Below are 21,005 nucleotides of genomic sequence, written 5' to 3' on the forward strand. Positions count from 1 at the left end.
TAAGTTTTATTTTGTTACAAACTCCTACACCCCTATCATCGCAATCACCTGCGAACTTATCGTCGCAATCACCTGCAAGCTTATCGTCGCAATCACCTGCGAGCCTATCTTCGCAATTACCTGCGAGACTATCGTCGCAATTACCTGCGAACTTTCACAGCTGTCCCTCGCTTATCCGCGAGCCTTATCTTATTTTGTCGCTTACCTGCGAACTTTTTGCTACGTTGTTTTTCCCGGGTTTCTGCGCCACTTATCGTCCCCTAAGACTCCAACCCGCAGGGGCTTAGAGAACGACACAGACACCTCTTCAGCTGAAATATGAATTCTTCTTTAATGGATCCTTAATATGTCTCTTCTTCCTTTAATATGTCTAATATCTCTGACAATGCATACAACAAGCACAATATATATCAGCATCATAATCCCTCCCTCTATTCCCTACCAACCCCAAGCTTCCACAGCTAGGGCATGCACATTTCTGACTCTCTCATAGGCAGGCTGGTGGCAGCATGAGGCTTTGCGTCACTGATCATTCTGCAGGCATGTAGCATGGCACACTGCGCATGCTCAAGGAGACGTCCATCTTGTGAGTCTCATGACTTGGCTGCAAGCCTAGGCGCCATCTTGAATCCACGCTGGCAACAAGCCTGGGTGCCCTCTCGGTCCAGCCGAGTGGGCCCCGACACAAGGGAACATAAATGCTTGCCAGGTGACCTGAAAAAAAAATCCTTTTATAGCTACATGTATTCAATTTGCATGCTGAACAAAGAAGACAGGTGGAGCCTGTGATTCACGCTCCTCTCTGGGAAGCAGCTGTCTGCCCTGGCCACCCATGAGGCTTTCATCTGCTCCCTCCTCATCCTCTCCCTGGAGCCTGGCCTCTGCCTGGCATGTTGGGGTACCCACCATCCAAAGGAAAAGCAGGGACGGGCAGAACTGCAGACAATGAAAGTTTATTTCGAGTGGAAACACTGTCCTTACAATAAATACAATAGAGGGATAAAACTCCCAATCATAACACAAGTGCTGTATGCTTGGGGTTCCCCACAGACATTCTCTGTAGTAAACACACAAATACAGCCTGGACAAACCTCAGCAGGAAGCCCCTGGAGGCCAGGGAAGCATCTGAGGGCAGAACCAACCTGGAATGTGCTCCAAGGGGCCTCAGAACACAAATGTGTGAAGCGCCAGGTTCATTTCTAAGCCGCTCTCACCTCCAGGCCCCAAGCATGGTGAACAGGAATCTGCACACAGAACACTACTTGGGGATGTCAAACTCATGGTTCCCCAAGATTATCTCCTTTCTGAAGACCCTGCTGCCCCCTAACTCTTCAGTAGCAGCCACACACCCAGGGTGGTGACAGGCTCTTACTAGCCCTCCTATTCTTGGGACCAAACCCTGAGATGGGCTGGTGTGCTGGACACCCCACTCCCAGCTGCCTGGCCCAGCACCTGCACAGAGGTGGGTCTGTGGGAGCTGAGGTCCCGGGGCTGCCCTGCCCTTGTGCTTCCAGAGGGGCCTGTGAGGCTCCTGGAACCCTGGGCCAGAGGCTGTGTTCGCATCAAGCAGCACCGGGGTCTAGGAGAACCCTCAGGCAGTGCAGAGCTCGCTGACGCCCACTTGGCACAGTCTCCAGAACTCAGGGTCTCCCAAGCCATCCTGAAAGGCACTATGTGTTCCCGCCATTGCTCAAAGAACACACTCCCTTCTCCCTGGTGCTCCACATGGTCAGCACCCAGACACCAGGATGAGGAGCCAGAGGAGGTAAAGGGCCTTTCCCATGAGAGTCAGAGTCACTGGGGAATCATGACGTCCCCAGGCACACCTTTGAGCTGGCAGATGGTCATAGGGGTCGGGCTGCTGGACAGGGGTGAGAAGAGGGGCCGGAGAGTGCCAGAGAAGGAGGTCTCAGGGAAGATGAACAAGAGCGATCCGTCATTCGCACTGTAGAAGGAGAGATGTCCAGCCTCATAGTCCAGAAAGATCCCCACGCGCCGGGGTGGGTCCCGGAGAGGGGAGAAGGCCCGTCCAAGGGAGTTGTAGTAGCTCCCCAGGAATACTAGAATCCAGAACCCATTGCCAGCCGACAGCTCCCCCTTCTCCTTCCTGTTGACATTATCTCTGCACACGCCCAGGGCCCAGCTGGTGCGGTCCCCGACCTCCACCTCCCAGTAGTGGCGGCCCGAGCTGAAGCGTTCCTGGCCCAGTACACAGGGCCCTGGGTCAAAGCGCTCAGGGCTGTCAGGGAGAACCTGCCGCAGGTCACCACGCTGGACGCTCTTCCTGTCCTCAGAGAGGACCAGCTCAGGGTTGGCAGTGTCGGGGTCCAGGGTCACGTCCCCTGCAGAGAGAAGCCCAAGGTCACCAGGCACGATGGCACCTGAGGCAGCATCCACTGCCCACGGCTCATACACCTTTGCAGCCTGCTGGAGTAACTGTCCCTAGTAGAGCACTGCCTCCATGGGAGAAAAACCACCTAGCCACTTCTAGTGACCAGAATGTTCTAGAAATAGGTCCTCGTTTCTGTTTCACACAACAGGAGGAAATCCTGATTGCTTTTTATCATTGCTCTTTCTTTTCAGTCCTAAACTCACGGCCCAACTTTCACACTGGGCTCTGCTGGGCTCAGCCATGGTGGGGGCAACATGGAGACCCTTTCTTAGGAGGGTGAGTAGCTATCCCCACCCTGACCACCTCCAGGGACCTGGTGCAGACACATGGGCTGGACCAATCAGCCAGGGCTGGTCTTTCCCTGCTTCTGGGCACAGAGCTCTTGGAACCCTCTAACGTTCCCAGATGCTGGGGGCATCTTTCTATCTCCAAGGAGCCCCTTTCATCAGGCCCAAGCCTATGCAGATAGAGACCTCAGACAGCCTTGGGATGGGGCCAGCCACCAGGAAGATCAGCCACAGCACCGGAGGGCTCCAACTTCCCATCCCAACCACCAACTGCCCTCTAGGGAGGAGAGAGGGGCTGGAGGTCCAGTTGATCACCAGTGACCACTGAACTACTCAACTTCCCTTTGGACAGAACCTTCACGCACACTGACGCGGGTGTTTGGGTTAGGGAACACATCAGGTTCCAGGAAGTGGTGCTGGATGGGCACAGAGGGTCTGGCCCTCTCCCAAAGCCACCCTGTGCATCTCTTTCATTCAACTCTTTTTAGTTGTATCTGATAATTAACTGGTAATCATAAGTGTTCTCGAGTTTTATTGTTTGTTACTGGGAATTGAACCCAGTGGTAACCTGAACTATAGCCCCAGTCCTATTGATTGATTGATTGATTTTGCAGTAATATGGATAGAACCCAGGGGCATTCTACCTCCAAGCTAAAACTCCCAGCCCTATTTTTTTCCTTTATTTTGAAACATGGTCTCACTAAGTTGCGGAGGGCAAGTAGGTGAGGCTGGCCACGCACGAACCTGCATTCCTCCTGTCTCAGCCTCCCAAATGCTAGGATTAAAGCATGTGCCACGATGCCCAGCTATTTTTTGTTTTGAAACAGGTTCTCACTAGGTTGCTAAGAGTCCCATGAAGTTGCTGAGACTGGCTTCAAGTCTGTGATCCTGTCTGAGCCTCCTAAGTACTGAGATTATAGGTGTACACCATTTGCCTGGTTTCTCCTGATTTTTGTAAGCCATTCTAGCAAATTAACATGAGGTAGGATGGTAGGAGCCCTGATCTATAGCAGGTGAGGCAGAAGTAGGAGTATCCCAAGGACTTGTAAATGGCATCTGGAGTGTGGGGTTGAGGCCTTAACCTGAGGGGTCTGAGCTAAGTCAAGGAGACAGAGTCAGGACTGGACTGAATCGCTGGACACCCAGCTGGTATCCAGAGAATAGGAAATTTGCTTGGTATGGAAAACACCCATTCAATGGGCATCACAGTGCCAAAGAGTAGAGCAAGTTTCCCCAAAGACCCACCCCCTAACCCTGGGGTCCCAGGGCACGGAACACACAGCTGGCTACCCAGGATTCTGGGCAACTCCCGTCCTGAAATGAGTCCTATCAGAGACGTCTGCACTCACCTCGAAACTTCTGCAGGGTCTCCACCAACCCTGGGACCCTGCACACGGTCCTCAGCTCCATGGGCACCATCTCTGGAGGCTGCAGCTTCACATCCTGGGCCCTATGGGGACAGTGCCAGTTCTGCCATCACAGTGGGCAGCCAGGCCCCGCCCCACACCCTGCCCCTGCCCCTGCCCCTGCCGTAGAAGAGGTGAGCATCTCTACCTGCACAGTGCATCCTTAATGTCCTGCAGAAGGGAGAGAAATGCACATACTTAGTACCCATACCTACCACCGGTCTTGTCCCTCCAACCCCCTCTCTAGGCTAACTTGAGTCCCAGGCTACAGAAATATATACAGATGGGGCTGGAAACCTGTCCTGAGCAAGCTCAGACACTGGATAGAGGCCTAGAACTCACAAGCAGAGATTCCATGAATCCAACCCCACACCAGACTTACTTCCTCAGTCAGAAAACACATGGCCTTTGGCCCCTGGCTAGTCCCCCCACAGAGCCCAAGTGATGCCCTTGGGTGCCAGAGACAGGCCAGGCATATGTCCTGAGTCCAGGGATGAAGGGCAACATATCAGGCCATCTCTGCCCCACCAGGAACCTGGTCCCGCAGCCTCTGTGCCCCCTCCCACCTCTGCCGGGCCTGTCCCAGCCCCACACCCCGATGGTCTTCCTTCCCAAATCTCACTGATACGCAGTAGCACTGTACTCATGTCAGGGCCAAACTTGTCCCTCTGTCCCCCAATCCCATATGCCTGCCAAAGGACCAACCCTAGGACCTCAGAATGTGACTGTTTTAGGAGACACAGACTGTGCTGGTCAGCTTTGTGTCACCATGACGAAGTATCTGCAAAAAGCAGCTTAGAGAAAAGTCAGTGTGGGCTCATGGTTCCAACCCGTGGCCACTAGCTCCACTGCTCTGGGCCTGAGGTAAGGAAGGGGCTAACAAGGAAACCTGCTCCACTTGAGGCAGCCAGAGCAGAGAAAGGCAAAGGGGCTGGAGAGATGACAGACCCTTCCAGGGACTACCCCAGGGACCTGCTCCCTCTACCTCCAACTGTCTCCTCCACCTCGAGATGGAGCCATCAGCGATCAGCGCAATGAGGTCAGAGCCTCGCGATCCGGTCACCCTCGAACCCGTCACCCTCGAACCCCACCTCTGGGCACTGCTGCGCTGGGGACCGAGCCTTCAGCACAGGAGCCTTTGGGGACACTCCAGATCCAAATCGCAACACACGCTTTACGAGAAAATTAAGTTAAAATGGGAGCATCAGCATGGCCCCCAACCAATAAGGAACAGAGATGACCACAGAAGCCTCCCGCAGAAGATGGCACCTGCACACTGAGGGCAGAGGCCTGAGACACCAGCTGCTCCTCTGAGTGCACCCCAAGGCTCCTGTGCTGGGACCTGGGTTCCAGTGTGGATGTTAATGGGGGTGGGGTCGTGGGGAAGTCTGGGCCCAACCCTGGGAGGGGTTAGCGTAGCTCCCATGGGACCTGGTCAGTTCTCTCAAGAGCACTGGCAGGACCGAGCAACCTCTCCAGCCCTGGCTGCCTGCCTCACCAAACCATCTCCCCCTGTGACTGTGACCTCCTGACGCCACCACCGTGATGGAACGCAGCTGGACCCCCCATAGGGCTGGCGCCATGCCATGTGGACTTCAGCCTCCAGATCTGTGGGCCAAATAAACCTCTTTTCTTTATAAAGTACCAGCCTCAGGTGTTATTAAGGGAACAGGATATGAATTAACACACCAACCCTGGTGATACCCTGATCACGAACTGCCAACCTGTGAGAAAATAGATTTTTGTTACTTAAGCTGAGTAACACATTTAGTTATCTGGAAGCCCCCCTCTGCTCATTCTAATGCATTAGGCACCAGCTATAGGACCAGGACACAGAGATAAATAAGACTCAGTCCCTACCCCAGGGTTCCCTGCAGAAAGATACAGCCGAGGCAACCCTTCACATTCAGTTAATTCCATCTTCCACTGACACTGTACTTAAAAGATTCATCTGAGTGCAGGGAGAAAGCCTGATCTTTGTTTTTACCACCTTGGGGTTTGGGTGGTAGAAGTGCTGGGGTTTCTGTCTTAGCCCTACGTAACGTTACAGGTGGAAAGGGAAGTCCAGGCCCTCAAAGTCCTGCATCTGCATCCTGGACAACCACTGCCCAGTGCTGCTTGCACCTTCTTGCCCACTATCCCTCGCCTGCTCGTCCACTTCCACTCAGGCTCACCTGCAGGAGCCCCAGCGCGGGCAGCTGGCAGCGGCCCTCCAGCTCTGTGATGAGTGCAGCCAGCTGCGAGCTCTGCTGGCTCAGCCGGGCAGCACCCTCGCGGAGCCTGGGCAGCACCTGCAGCTCCTCTTCCTCCAGCTTCTGCAGCAGCTGCTGCTCCTCCTCAGCTAGTAGGCGGCGCAGGCGTTCAAACTCACCCAGCACGTTCTGCCGCTGGCTGTCCACCATCTTCTACAGGGGTAAGAGGGGCAGCTAAAGCCAGACCACTGCCAAGGGAGCATGAACCCCAAAGCTACTCTTTGGACTGCCTGAACACCATACCAAGCCCTGGGCCTGCCAGTTCCCAAATCTACCATCCAAAACTAGCTGGACACCAGATCCACTCCAGAGCCAGCTAATCCCCAAATCTGCAACCTAGTGGTGGTCAAACCTCAAATCCATCTCCTCAGGCCCCCAGGACTGCAAATCTACCACCTGAAGCCACCCTTCCCTGGAAACCTACCACCAAAGTAGCTCTACCACACCTTGGGTGCCAGGACCCAGGAGATACCCCACCACCACCCCTCCTTGGGCCTAGCCTAGGTGGTCTCCATGAGGACCTTCTCAAAACAGTGACCCCCCCAGAATCCTGCCCTACCTGCTGACCCACCTCCCAGGTCCCAAGAACCCGGCACCTGCCTGCCACAAAGCACAGGTCTCCTCTGCCTGGGCTTGGAACAGCAGTGCATCCTCCATTTGCTTCCGCAGGTGCTCCAGCGACTTCTCCAGCTTCCCCTGGGGGACAGAGGCCAGTCAGATGCCAGGATGTCCCAGGAAGGGCCCTGTGCCCAGACACACCCCAGACTCTTGTCCTGGAGGATGAACTGAAGCCTTCTCAGGGAACTGGGGAGAAGGCTCTCTGGCACATAGTCTCGTCATAGGCAAGGACCCCTGACCCCTTTTACATATGGCGCTGCATTTCCAGTTCTCAACCCCACCCCCGCTCACCTCTGCAGGGCACCCAGCCTCTCCCTACCCCCTCTGAATGCCCAGGCACCCACAGTAGGCCACAGTATCCTTCCCTTCCCCCAGCCAGGCTGGCTCTGAAGACACCAGGCCTCTCTCTAAGCCACCCTTCTTCCCTTCTCCAACCTGTTGGCTTATAAAGATCCTACTAGGTCAGATGCCATGAAATGTTTGTGTCCCTCCAAATTCCCACATCAAAATCCTGCCCCTACCAGCGGTGTTAGAGGAGGTGAGGCCTTCGGAAGGTGATGAGGTCATTAGGGGTAAGTCAAACGAATGAGATTAGTGGCCTTATAAATGGGACCCCAGGGAGTCCCTGCCCCTCCACCATGTGGGGCGGCTGGGAGACAGGTTGTCTATAATCAGCAACAGCACTCACAGACCCAGTCAGCCTCGACCTTGGACTTCAGCCTCACAGACTGGCACCCCCACCTCCCCAAGTCTCAGCTTCATCTAAGAAGCCCAAACACCCGGGACTTGGTGCCTCAGCCCTTCAAGGGGCCTGCCTGGGACTGACTGAATCGGGGTTCCCCGCCCCTGAAGATCCTAACCTACCCTAGCTAGCTGCGGCAGCACCGGCCTAGCCCCTCCCGAGTCAGGGGTGCACCCCGAGCTCTCCTAGCCCTGGCGACCCGCGCGCACACCCTAACCCTCCAACCTCACTCCTGCCCCTACAGTGCCGGGAGCCCCTGTCTGACAGATGCTCTCCTCTCTCCCAGGCCGGGCCGCAGCCGGGTCTCCCCTCCCCCGGGCCGGCCCGGGTACCCCTGCCCAGCGCCTCGCAGCCTCGGGGACGCACCTTGAGGTCGTCGGCCGCGTCCTGCAGCGGGCGCACCCGGTGCGCCCAGTGCTCCCCCGAGCGCTCGCAGGCGGCGCACAGCAGGCGCAGCTCGTCGGCGCAGAAGGCGGCCAGCGGCTCGCGGTGCGCGGCGCACACGCCCTGCGGGACGGGCGACGGCGGGTGCAGGCGCCGCGCCATCTCGGCCATCTTGGCGAGCGGGCGGTTGGGCCGCAGGTTGCGCTGCGGGGACAGCTCGCGGCACTCGGGGCAGGCGTACGGGCCCTCGGGCTGGCCCCAGCAGCGCCGGATGCACTCGCGGCAGAAGTTGTGGCCGCAGTCGGTCATCACCGGGTCGGTGAAGTAGTCGAGGCAGATGGCGCAGGTGGCCTCCTCCTGGAGGTTGGTGGACAGGTCGGGGGCCGCCATGGCGGGGCCGGGACGCTCGGCGCGGCTCCTGCGGGACTGGGGGCGCGGGCTCCGGGACGTCGGAAGGAAGAGGGACTGCGGCGGAAGCAGGAAGAGCCTTTTTTTTTTTTTTTTTTTTTTTTTTGGAACGACCCGCTTTTGCTGCGGATTGGCCGCAGCGGGTCACGCGGCCCGCCGCGGACTCAGGGGCGTGTCCTCTCCGTGACCTGGAGCTGCCCGCGCAGCTCAGAGGTCCCCTCCCCTGAAGGAGTGCGGCACAGAGCAGAGTCGGGGTCCCCACGCACCGCAGCACAGCTAGCCCCAAGGACCAGGGAAGCCTGCAGCCTGGCGCGCGTCCCTGGGGTGCTCCCCTCGCCGCGCGGTGCCCGGGCTTGGGGGACGGGACGAAGACGTCACTAGGAGCCGCCCTCTTGCGGGCCCAGATTCCCACAGTGGGAACTGCTCTGGAAGCACGAGTTGTTCCTGGGCACCTCCTCTATAGGGCAGGAGTCCATTAAGTCTGGATTCTGGGTGCTAGTGATGTTACAGTGTTGTGGAGTGAGGGGTTCTTGGAGAAGTTGTCAACACTGGAAGATGTGAACTCAGAAGGGTCCCCAGGGTGGGGGAGAGGGGGACTCTGGACCAGCGAGGTCCTTGGCTTTTCTTCTGCCTTTTTGGGGGTCCATGGTTTTAACCTTGGTGAGCGGTGGGCTTGGTATGTGAAAATGAGTCTGGAGATCAGAATACTGCCGGTAAGTATTCATCTCCCTGGTCTTGATGGGATCTTGTCATTGATGTTAGCAGAGCCTAAAATCATCACAAGTGAGTGAATTTCCTCGTTAAAAATGAATTTTACGGAAGCAGCAAACAACACTTGAAACCAAAAGTAACTGGGCAAGGCAATTTACTTCTGCACAGGAGGTGCAAGCACCCTGGGCGGGCAGTCCTCTCAGCCTTTTAGCCCCTAACGCCTGGGCATGCGCTGTCCCCATTGCCAGAGTAAGACTTCACGATCTAATCCAGATGGCTGGTTTTCCCTGGGCACACTTTTACAAAGGGAGAAACATAAAACCGGTACATTCAGAGTGGAACATATAGACTCCAGTACAAAATGGATACCTAAGCTACAGCTACAAAATGGAAGCCTGCCAGTTTCTATGTGATCTCCTAACTTCAATAGGAAAGATGGTTCTCCTTTCTTACTTCCTGTATGGGCATCCCCATCTTTCCAGATCGTTTGTGTGATCTCTGTTGTCTGATAGATTCCTCTTCTGCTTAACTATTCATAGATGGGATAATCAAGTTCTCGAGGAATTTTATAAGTAAAGGAATTTGCAGAATGGTGTGTGTGGGGGTGGGATCTTTTGTATGGTCTCTGTTAGAAACTAACCTTTTGAGTATAGTTATCAGTGCTCAGGGTAATTATTGTAAGTAAATGAATAAAGATTTGTAAATTTTCTGAAATTTTGGAGTGACAGGCCTGGCTTGGGCAGTGAGGGTATTGAGGAATTTAGCACAGGCTTCCACCATTAAAGTTACATTTTCTTTGCCCATCCTTTATATCTCTTTTCTGCTTATCTCTTTTATTCTAGCCTATCTTAGAGTTAGGAAAGAGTGCTGAAGGAAGAAGATGAGACCCCCAGAGTATTCTTACTGTTAGAATCTCAATGAAAGTGACTCCATCTTATGTGGACATGTCATTTTGCAGGTCTCTGCTCACCGGAAGTTCCCAAGTCTTACTCAGATACACTCAAATCTCTCTGCCTACTGAAATGTCCCCATTGTCTTGCCTATGGTGTGCCTGACGAGCCCCTTGCTTATCTCATCCCTCTGCTTATGGGAAATTCCCATTGTCCTACTTAACCCAGCTCTAACAACCCAACTAACTCCCCTTAACAACCTACCTAGCAATGGCTAACCACTGCTCCCCTCCACTCTGTAGACTTTCCCCTTAAATAACCTATAGAAATATCTAGTGTGTAAGTGGACCTGGGCTCCATCCTTTCCTGGAGACCTCCCTCTGCAGATTTTATGCCAATAAAACTTGTACTGCCTAGAGCCTCTCCCATCTCCTTCCTGCTTGGACCTTTCATTTGCCATCTTTGGATTTTGCTCATGTGCAACTTCAGGGGACCAGAGGGGTTGGGGGTTAGTCAGCTAAGGACTTTTAGGAGTTCAGCACTCCCCATTCCCCCTTTGAAGGACCCAGTAGCCACAGGAGGGCTCCAGGAAGCCAGGAGACACTGAATGGGTAAAGTTGGGAGGTAAGGCAGGAGGTAGAGATAAAAACACTAGACCACACTGAGCTGGTGTATATTTACAAATGGTTCCACTCAGAGGGCCTGGCTTTCTTTCCAGAGTTACCACTATGAAGCATTGTTCTGTAAAGTCTCTTAACATTTGACCACTTTAATGGTGATTATATTTCAAGAAATTTCCCTGTGTGCATAGAGGTGGCTGTCATCGCCACGCAGAGGATCCTGGCAGGTGGTGAGCATAGCTTCACTTTCTGGAGAGACCAGGCTAGTCCCAGCATCTCCACCCTGACCCCACGCCTGAGTCTACCCCTTCACCCACAGGGTCACGGTGGAGATGACCATCTGGCCCGACTTGGGAGCCCCCAGGCAGAAGAAGGGCTGCAGAGGTCCAGGGAAGGCAGCCTGGGAGTAGGTGTGCAGGTGAGAGCCGTCATTCACGCTGTAGAAGGACACCTCCCCAGCCTCGAAGTCCAGGAAGATGCCCATGTAGTTGGGAGGCTCCATGAGTGTGACTGGGGTAGGGCCAGACATTGGGGACAAGTGCTTCTTCCCCTTGCACAGCTGCACCACCCAGAAGCCGTTTTCAGGGGACTTGGGCACCCTGTCCTTGCGGCTCACATCCTCTCTGCACACCCCCAGGGCCCAGAGCGCATCCCCAGTGAGGTTCACGCCCACTTCCCAGTAGTGCCTCCCAGACGAAAAGCTCTTCTGGCCCACCACGCAGGGGTAGGCCACAAACCGGTCCTTGTCGCGGAGCGTGCTGCCCTCTGTTGGGGGGCTCAGGTAGTGCCTCTGACGGCTCTCATAGAAGAGGAGGTATGGGTATGCGGAGCTGGCGTCCAACACTATGTCCTCTGCAGCCAGGCCCGGTGAGAAAAATGTGGGGGACTGATGGCTTCCTCTACCTAGCTCCCCAAAGCCTCCCACCACCATTCCCATTGTGAATTGGGGGTTATCTCGTGGCCCCATGCCTCAGGTGTGCATGGGTGTTGGTGGCCATGGTTAAGGACAGTGGGGACATCTGCAGCTGTGCACCCGACAGCCTGGAGGGCCTGCAGGCGGCCATGAAGGGGAGACCCTTATGGGTGGCCCCTTGCAGCATCAGGTATGGGCACTGCTGAGGGAGTCCGGTCCAGGTCCAGGTCCTGGGTCCCCACTTACCTTGAAAACTTCTGAGTATCTCTATCTGCCCGGGAACCCTGCACACAGTCTTGAGTGCCTTGGGGAGGTCCACTTCTGAGTACTGCACGCACAGGCTGTTCTTCCTCCAGTGAATATAGGCTCACTGTGTCTCTGGCCTGCAGGAGCCCTCCCTGCCCACCGCCGTGACCACCTCCGCTGGGAGACCGCATACCTGGCCAGGGTGTCCTTCATGTCCTGCAAGCGACAGGGAGGGAGAGCGGGGAATGGGGCAAGCTCTTGGCTGCCCCCCCCTTAGTTTGTTCTCTCTGCTAGTTCTGTTGTCCACATCTTTGGGACATACCAAATATCCTTTCTGCCAGAAGTTAAGCTCCACCTGGAGCTATCAGTGCTTAATCTGATCCTAACTCATTCTCGGCCCGCAGTTGGACACCGAGGGGCCAGATGGGTCAGTAGAGAGGAAGAAGTGCTAAGGAGACCAAAAAGCCTACAAAGTCCATCTCTCTCTGCAGCAGATACGTAATGGTACAGTAGTCTCCTTATCTTCATGGAATATATCCCAACATCCCCACTAGCTGCCTGAAACCTCATCTAGTACTTAACCCTATATGTATTGATGTTTCCTATGTGTACACACCTGTGATAAAAATTTAACATGAATTTGGTTCAGTTAACCATAATACAGTAAAACAATTATAACAATACAGCATAAAGTCTAGGTTTATCATAGATCATAATAATCTCAACATATGACTTTTTTCTTAAGTCTAGAGTGTTGTTTTTTTATTAAAAAAAACACTTTAGCTGGGCGTGGTGGTGCAAACTTGTAATGTCAGAGCTTGGGAGACTGAGACAGGAGGATTGCACAGGTTCAAAGCCAGCCTTAGCTACTTAGTGAGGCTCTCAGCAACTTAGTGAGACCCTGTTTCCAAATAAAATATAAAATAAGTCTGGGAGTATAGCCGGGAGGTAGAAAGCCTCTGGGTTCTACCCCCAGTACCACCAAAAAACAAAACAAAACAACACTTTAAAGCTTCTCTTTGGAACATTTAAGTTGCCAACATCATTATTCTTGCATTTTGAGACCATTATTAAGTAAAATAAAGATTACTTACTGCAACTATGAATCTGAAAACTAAGGAGGCTAAGTGACCGACACGTGGGTAGTATATAGAGAGAGTGTGGGTACGCTGGACTGGGGGCGGTTCATGCTTTGAGTCAGAGTCAGGCAGTGAGACTTTATCACACTACTCAGAACAGCATGCATTTTAAAACTTACAAATTGTTTACTTCTGGAATTTTCTGTTTAATATTTGGGTAAGGATGACCATGGTTGTAACTGACACTGGAGGGTGAAATGATGGTTTAGGAGACAACTGTCCTGAGCTTCCTCTTGAGCTCCAGGTGGACGCAGCCCCGGCCAGCATGCAGAACCATGACAAGAAGAAGCAGAGGCAGGGGAATAATCCGCTGTGGCTTAGGGATAGAGAGGGGCCAGGATAACAGACCAAAGCATCCGGGGATTTTCCGAAGACTCTTTGGAAAGCTACTTATTTCCAACACCACTTGCCTAGAGAGTTCAAGAGATTTATGATATTTTTCAACAGCCATCACTGGTTTGTCCCCTCAAAAACTCTGTTTAAAGTTGACCTCCATGTGCTTGGGAGGTGGAGACAGGAGGATCGTGCTGGTTCGGAGCCAGCCTCGCTGGCTTAAGAGACTCTGTTTCCAAATAAAAATATAAAAATAGGTCTGGAAGTGTAGCCTGGAGATAGAAGGGCTTCCAGGAACCCCAGTACCGCCAAAAAATAAAAAAATAAAAATAAAAAAAGTTGACCTCCAGTGTCACAGTACTGAGGGGGAGGATTTAAGAGGTAATTAGAAGCCGGGCATGATGGTGCACATGATGGTTAGGCCTTTTGCAACTCAGACCCTGATTCAAAATAAAGAATAAAATATAGGGCTGGGGGTGTAGCTCAGAGGTAGAATACCCCTGGGTTCCATCCCCAGGACTAAAAAAAAAAAAAAAAGTGATGATTAGATCATGGGGCTCCACCTTCACAAAGTTAATGCAGGTCCTACCACATCTAGAGAGCAGGTGTTATGAAGCGAACCCGGATTTCTCCCTCTCTTGCTTCCTCATGCACATTCTCCATCCAGCACCTGCCTGCTGGCCTTCCACCATGAGGGCCTCACTAGAAACCGAGCAGTCATGCTATGTTCTTGGACTTTCAGTACTGTAAGCCAACATAAACCTTTTTTAAAATAAATTTCTTAACCTCAGGCATTCTATGGTATCAACAGAAAATGGATTAAGACAACCATATTTTTAGTTTCCGTAACTTACTCTTAAGAGCAGGGGGATCTCCTACAGATGATGCTTTGGGTTCCCCTTACAAGAGCAGTCACTGAGAAAGGAAGAACCAAACAAGGTTTTCCACCCAGTGGGTCCAGAAACCAACCTAGTGGGTTGTAGAGGGGCTGCTTTTTTTTTTTTTTTTTTGGTGGTGGTGGTACTGGGGATGGAACCCAGGGGCCTTCTACCTATGGGCTGCTTTTTAATAGGCAAACTGTTATCCAAAGTTAGGGTGCCTGTAGAGGCTAGCAAGGTCAAGACCCATGGGTATCAGAACCATAGGCATGGACCTGGGGCTGTCCCATAGACTGTCCTGCAAAGCACTTGCTTCCGTTTTATAAACACTCACATGAGTGTGTCTAAGGGCTCCCGGAGTGAGATTCTTTTTTTTTTTTTTCTATAGATTTCAGTCCTTCCATATACCTGATGAGCCAGTGGTCCAACTGTGAGCCCACGCCAACCTCTGACCCCATTCCAGGGTTACAGCATGTAGGTCTCTCCCCAATGCCCACCATTTCTCCTGTCCATGAAAAAGCCCTAGGTTCATTTGGCCAGTGTGCCTCCCACACACTGTAACAGTGAGTCCCTACCCGGGGACCAGGTGCCTCAGACCAGTGGACAGAAAGAGAAAAGAGGTCAGTCTCTTGGGCTGGAGTCTATTAGTGCTGAAATATGTTTGACCTACTTTTATCAGTTGAAGCCCTAACTCCCAGGACCTCAGAGTGTGACTACAGATGATCCTAGACTTAGGATAGGGTCATGTTCTGATAAACCCATGGAAAGCTGAAAATGGGGTAAGATGAAAGAACATTTAATCATTAGCCCTTCCGAACATCCTAAGAGCAGTAGACTTACCCTTGATCTTGAGGCTGACTGGGAGATACTGCTACTGCCCAATGTCCAGCATGAAGAGGGAACATTGTACCACTTACTGTTTAGACTTGAACCCCATCCCCAAATATCTCATTATATCTCTGCAAATATTACAAAATAAAAAGATATCTGAACCACTTCTGGTCCTGAGCATTTTGGTTTTTTGGTTTTTTGTGTTTTTTGTTTTGTTTTGTTTTTGGTGGTACTGAGGTTTCTGGAAGCCCTTCTACCTCCGGGCTACACTCCCAGATCTATTTTTACATTTTTATTTGGAAACGGGGTCTCCTAAGCCAGCACGCACGGCTGGCTTTGAACCTGCGTGATCCTCCTGTCTCTGCCTACCAAGCGCGGGGATTACAAGCGTGCACCACCATGCCCGGCGGTCCTGAGCATTTTGAATAGGAGATGGTCCATCTGTACTTTGTTGCTACAGCCAAAACTATGGCAGCCCTTCTGTTGGGTTGCATTTGTTCTCCAAGTTCAGCCACCCCATCACCTCATCCTGTGCAATTTAGGCAGGTGTGCAGCCGTAGTGGATAGCACCTACCCCAAGGCCCTACAGTGCTGCTGTCTCACCTGCAGCATCTGGAGCGGTTCCCGGTGGCTCCGGTCCTCCAGCTGCAGTAGCAGCAAGTCCAGAGAGCGGCCCTGCTGGTCCAGGGAGGCCTTGTTGTCCCGCAGCTGCACTGCTATCTCCTCCTCCTCCTCCTTCAAGGCCTGGAGTAGTCTATGCTCTTCCTCTACCAAGAAGACAGCCACCTTCTCAAACTCCACCACGAGACGCTCTCTCCGCTCCTTCACTCTGTCCTGCAGAAGACAAGACCCCCACGTGCAGACATCAGATGAGGGCCCCAGGGGTGATGCTCTGCTCCTGGGTGGCTGCACATCTCTCCGTATCTCCTAGTGACCCACAGGACTTGGGCAAAGGTTGGAGGCTTCAACTGGGAAATAGAAGCTTTGAGAGAGGCCCCACACTGGTGTGACTCCCTGAGCCCCAAGGACAACATCCACACCCAAATATCCATGCACTCTTGTGCTGGTGGGGCTCAGAAGTACCACCCAAAAGTAGGCTACTACTTGGGCATGACTTGCCTCCTGCTCTGGGCCCTAATGGACCATACTTTAAAAAAAAAAAAAAAGCCATCCTGCTCAAGTCCACATCATCAGAGGTGTTTATCAGAACTTTGGAGAATCAGGATTAGAGACACCAGCCAGATTTCCCAAACAAGCTACTTTATAAATAAATTAACTTTGAAATGACCAATCTGCATTTTTGTGCTTCCTTCTCTGCTTTATTTAGCCCTTTTCTGCCTTTAAAACCAACCTCCTCTGTTTCAGCCCACACTTAACCTATTTTATGGAATGAAGTATTGCCTGATTCTAGAAGTGAAAATAAAGCCAATTAAGATCTTTAAACTGGCCAGGTGTGGTGATGCATGCCTGAAATCCCAGTGACTGAGGAGGCTGAGGCAGGAGGATCATTAAGTTCCAAGCCAGCTAGGCAATTTAGTAAGACTGGGTCTCAAAATAAAAAAGGGCTGGGAATGTAGCTTAGTGGTAGAGCTTGCCTAACATGTTTAAGGTCCAGAGTTCAACCTCCAGTACTACAATAAATAAATAAAGTAGCTGGGCATGGTGATGCAGGCTTGTAGGGAGATCAAGGCAAGAGGAATGAATTACTTAATCCCAGGAGTTTTAGCAGCCTGGGTAACATAGTGAGATTCCCCATCTAAAAAACAAACACTTTAAATATGTCTCATCCTAGCCGGGCATGGTGACGCACGCTTGTAATCCCAGCATTTGTGAGGCTGAGACCAGAGGACTGTGGTTTGCAGACAGCCTCAGCTACTTAGTGAGGCCCTCTGCAACTCAGTGAGACCCAGTTTCAAAATAAACAAAGAATAAAAAATAGGGCAGGGGGTGTAGCTTGGAAGTTGAATGCCCCTGGGTTCCATTCCCAGACCGGAAAGAAAGAAAGAAAGAAAGAAAGAAAGAAAGAAAGAAAGAAAGAAAGAAAGAAAGAAAGAAATAGGGCAGGGGTATCAGGGGTATAGCTTGGAGGTTGAACACCCCTGGGTTCCACCCCCAGACCCGCAATAAATAAATACATAAATAATAAATGTGTCTCATCTTTTGACAAACCTCAAATAGTCTAGATCCACATCTGAATCTCATTTTTCTCTGAGGCCTTCCACTGACCCCTGACCCCCTGCTGCCCACATAGTTAAAAATCATTTTCCCTTCCTGTTCACCATCTTATGTCAGTTTGATTCCTGGGCCAGATGGTAACCTTGAGGGGTAGAAGGCACCTTTCTTCTTCCTGCAGTCCTTGCACCAAAGACCAGGAAGCTTTCCATAGCATCCTCCACCGCCGCTGAAAACGGGCTGTGGGAAGCCAGGGGGATAGAACTGAATGGGAAAGGCCTTCCAGGACCTGCCAGCCCTGGACCCACCTGCCATTCAGCTAAGGTCTGTTCCTCCTTGGCTTGCAGCTTCTCTGTCTTCATAATCTCCTCCCGAAGGTACCCCATGTCCTCTTCCAACTTCAACTGTGGGGTACACAAAACCATGGGATTGAGGGTCAGTGGTTTCCCCACTTCCCCCCAAATCTGGGTTGTGATCTCTGGAACTACATCGATCCCAAAGACCCTCCTATAGAAGTGCAGGGGATTCAGATGTACCACCCCAAAATAGTCCAGCTTGGCAATAAAATACAGAACTCCACACAACAAACACTTCAGAACACAACACTCCCACACACTACCTCAGAACACAACACCCTGACACTGCTTCAGAACATGATACCTAACACTTCTCAGAACACAAAACCCCCACTTGCTTCACAATATGACACCCCGACACCTGAGGCCTTCCACATGTCTCAGAATGTGACACTCCCACACACTCCATCTCAGAACACAACACTTGTGCACACGGCCTCAGATCATGACACCTAACACCACCTCTGAACATGAGACCCCCGTACTCTACTTCACAACAGAACACCCTCACACACCTGCCTCAGAATATGACACCCTCACACAACCATCTCAAACCGGACAGACTGCCTCAGAACATGACACCCGCCACACCAACTCAGAACACAAAACCCCCACACTCTGCCTCAGAACATGACACACTCACATACCCACCTGAGTATGTGACACTCCTCCATACCATCTCAGAACATTCCAGCTCAAAACACAATACCCTCACCAGGCGTGGTGGCGCACGCTTGTAATCCCCGCGCCTGGGAGGTGGAGACAGGAGGATCGCGCAGGTTCGAAGTCAGCCGTGCTGGCTAAGAGACCCTGTTTCCAAAAATAAAAAAAAGTATAAAATAGGTCTGGGAGTGTAGCCCGGAGGTAGAAGGGCTTCCAGGAACCTCAGTACCACCAAAAAAAAAAAAAAAAGAAAGAAAGAAAGAAAGAAAGAAAGAAAGAAAGAAAGAAAGAACACAATACCCTCACACATCCATCTCAGAACATGATACTCCCACACCTGCCTCAGAATACAACACACACCTCAGAACATGGCAATCCTACACTATGCTTCAGAACAAACACCCCCACATTCAGGCTCACTACACGGTAATCTCATACAGTCACCTCAGAACACAACACACCACCTCAGAACATGGCATCCTCTGCATACTGCCTCAGAACACAATACCTAACACCACCTCAAAACATAGCACCCCTACATTTCACCTCACATACCCACCTCAGAATATGACACCCCAACACTGTCTCATGACACAACACCCTAATAAACCATCTCCAAATATGACAGCTCTACACAACCATAACAACTAATACTGCCTCCGAAAACGATACTCCACACACACCGCTTCAGAATGATACTCCATGCTCTGCCTCAGAACATGACACCCCCCACACCACCTCAGAACATGACACCCCACACTCTACCTCAGAACATGACACACTCAAACTCTGCCTGAGAACATAACACCCCTACATACTGCCTCAGAACACGACTCCCTCACACAACACAACACAACACTTCAGCACAAATATTTTGAGCTAAAGGCACTTTTAAAAAGTGCACTTGTAAGAATCCCTTTGATCCTTTTCTTCCTAAAGAATTGGGGTAAAAAAGCCACCATGTGGAAGATGTCCTCCATATACCTGAGGAAAGCAACTGTCCTTATAATCAAGGATGAGAGGTCAAAACTGAGAGAAATGTGCACAGAGTTAAACTAACCCTGGGATCTGCCTGATTACTTTTCCACCCCTCTAGACCAAACCTCTCTGACTTGTGACTTTCACAACTTCCTCCTCTTTGTTCAAATCAGGACAGTCATTGCTTGGTGTCCAAGAGGAATGGTTCCAAGACCTACACAGTTGTACACAGTCCCACAGTCATCTTGCAATGGATCTGGGCCCCTCCTTGTGGGGCGGCATGATGATGCTTGTGGTGCAGCTGGGTCTTGTGGGCCTAGTTTACCAACAATACAATCACACTTTCTCCCTGTGGCCTGAGGGCACTCCTTGGCCTTTCTATGGTCAGGCATTGCCATGTAGTCAGCTGAGCTCGGCCTGGGAGTGGTGGCTGACAATGTGTAAGACTCCAGCCTCCCAGGTCATTCGCTTAGGTAGCTGTGCCAGGCCAAGGGTTCCTGGAGCTGAAGCCCGTGAGGTGGCCAGGGACAGAGCCTGTGTGGTCTAGACCTTTGGGGCCTGGTCACCCACCCATTTTGTTCCTGGAGCAAGAGGACACTTCATGGTGTGAGACTGCTGCTCCAGGGCCCAGACCCAGAAACACACTGCCCCAGAAACACAATGCCCCCTCCAGCCACCTGAGTGGAAGCCACTGGCCCTCAGATGCCCCCTCCCCAGTCCTGGACCCTGGATGTACCCTCTCCTCCCTGGCCCAGATGCCCACCCTGTACTCCTGCACAGCCTCCTCCACGGGCAACACTCTGTGCAGCCGGTGCTCCCGAGCCTCCCTGCAGACAACGCAGATGGGCCTCTGTTCCTCCAGGCAGAACAGCTTGAGTGGTTCCTGGTGCACCTGGCACAGGTCCTGCTTCTGCAGCCCCGGGTGCTGGCGTGCCATCTCGGCTACCTTGGTGAGCAGGCGGTTGGGCCGCAGGTTCCTCTGGGGAGATACCTCCCTGCACTCGGGGCAGGGAAAGGATCCCTTCTGCTTCCTTCTGCTCTTCTTGCCTCTAGCCTTCTCCCAGCTCATCTGGATGCACTCTCGGCAGAAGTTGTGGCCGCAGGCAGTCATCACAGGGTCTGTGAAGTAGTCCAGGCAGATGGAGCACGTGGCCTCCTCTTGCAGTTTTCTGGCAAGATCTGTGGCATCCATGGCTCCTGGGGAGATGCAAAGCGAGGTTTCTGCTGTAACTTCTGGGCAGTGGCTGGGTCTCCAATCTGGTGATCAGGTTGGCTCCCAGGCACTGGGCACTGTGTAGACTTCTCTAGGTCACCCTTTACAGATAAGGACAGAGGCTGCCAGACACTGTATTAGGTGTTAACAGCTGCTTTTAGACTTAAGAATCGGTACTAATGCCTCCTGGAAACTACAAAGACCCTCTTTGACCAAATGTAGCCAGGCCTCCCTGACCCCATCCTCCAGCTAGTCCCTGGCTCTGTCTTATCTTCTGCCATCTAAGCCCAGTCTGCAGAGTATCCTGTCCTCATCCCGCCTGGATACCTGGTCAAGTCCACATCCCTCATATGGTGTCTAAGCCGTTGGCCTGCCTTTGGGGCAGGAGTACCCTGCTAGGTTGAGGGCTAGAAGCCCCTTCTCTTGAAGTTTCCTTTTAATTTCCATCCAGTGAGCCCCAACTGTCTTTTGCATTTGAAGTTGAGCCCCATCCCTCCCCTGCAGTGGCATTCCCACTGAAAGAGGCTCCAATAAAGAGCCTTTAAGCAAGTGTCACAATAATTTTTTCTACTA

The 21,005-nt window shown here is 52.2% G+C and overlaps 2 protein-coding genes across 3 annotated transcripts; both read right to left on the minus strand.

The window, feature by feature from the left end:
• Positions 1-1,794: 1,794 nt before the first annotated feature.
• Positions 1,795-8,471, minus strand: TRIM11 (tripartite motif containing 11; the record flags this gene model as incomplete). Of its 2 annotated transcripts, XM_080698825.1 has the most annotated exons (6): positions 1,795-2,342; positions 4,029-4,129; positions 4,234-4,256; positions 6,260-6,490; positions 6,938-7,033; positions 8,064-8,471. In XM_080698825.1, the coding sequence occupies 6 exons, from the start codon at positions 8,469-8,471 to the stop codon at positions 1,795-1,797; spliced, it is 1,407 nt and encodes a 468-aa protein (XP_080554951.1). The 2 variants fall into 2 exon arrangements, with proteins under 2 accessions (XP_080554951.1, XP_080554950.1); XM_080698824.1 differs by lacking the exon at positions 4,234-4,256 and having other exon boundaries at positions 4,029-4,149.
• A 2,540-nt stretch (positions 8,472-11,011) lies between these two features.
• On the minus strand, positions 11,012-20,411 carry TRIM17 (tripartite motif containing 17; the record flags this gene model as incomplete). The annotated part of the gene is made up of 6 exons (XM_080698823.1): positions 11,012-11,562; positions 11,870-11,973; positions 12,063-12,085; positions 15,654-15,884; positions 17,531-17,626; positions 19,983-20,411. The coding sequence occupies 6 exons, from the start codon at positions 20,409-20,411 to the stop codon at positions 11,012-11,014; spliced, it is 1,434 nt and encodes a 477-aa protein (XP_080554949.1).
• Positions 20,412-21,005: the final 594 nt, after the last annotated feature.

This window comes from Muscardinus avellanarius (genome assembly GCF_963383645.1).
Source record: "Muscardinus avellanarius genome assembly, chromosome: 7".
Classification (NCBI taxonomy): domain Eukaryota; kingdom Metazoa; phylum Chordata; class Mammalia; order Rodentia; family Gliridae; genus Muscardinus; species Muscardinus avellanarius.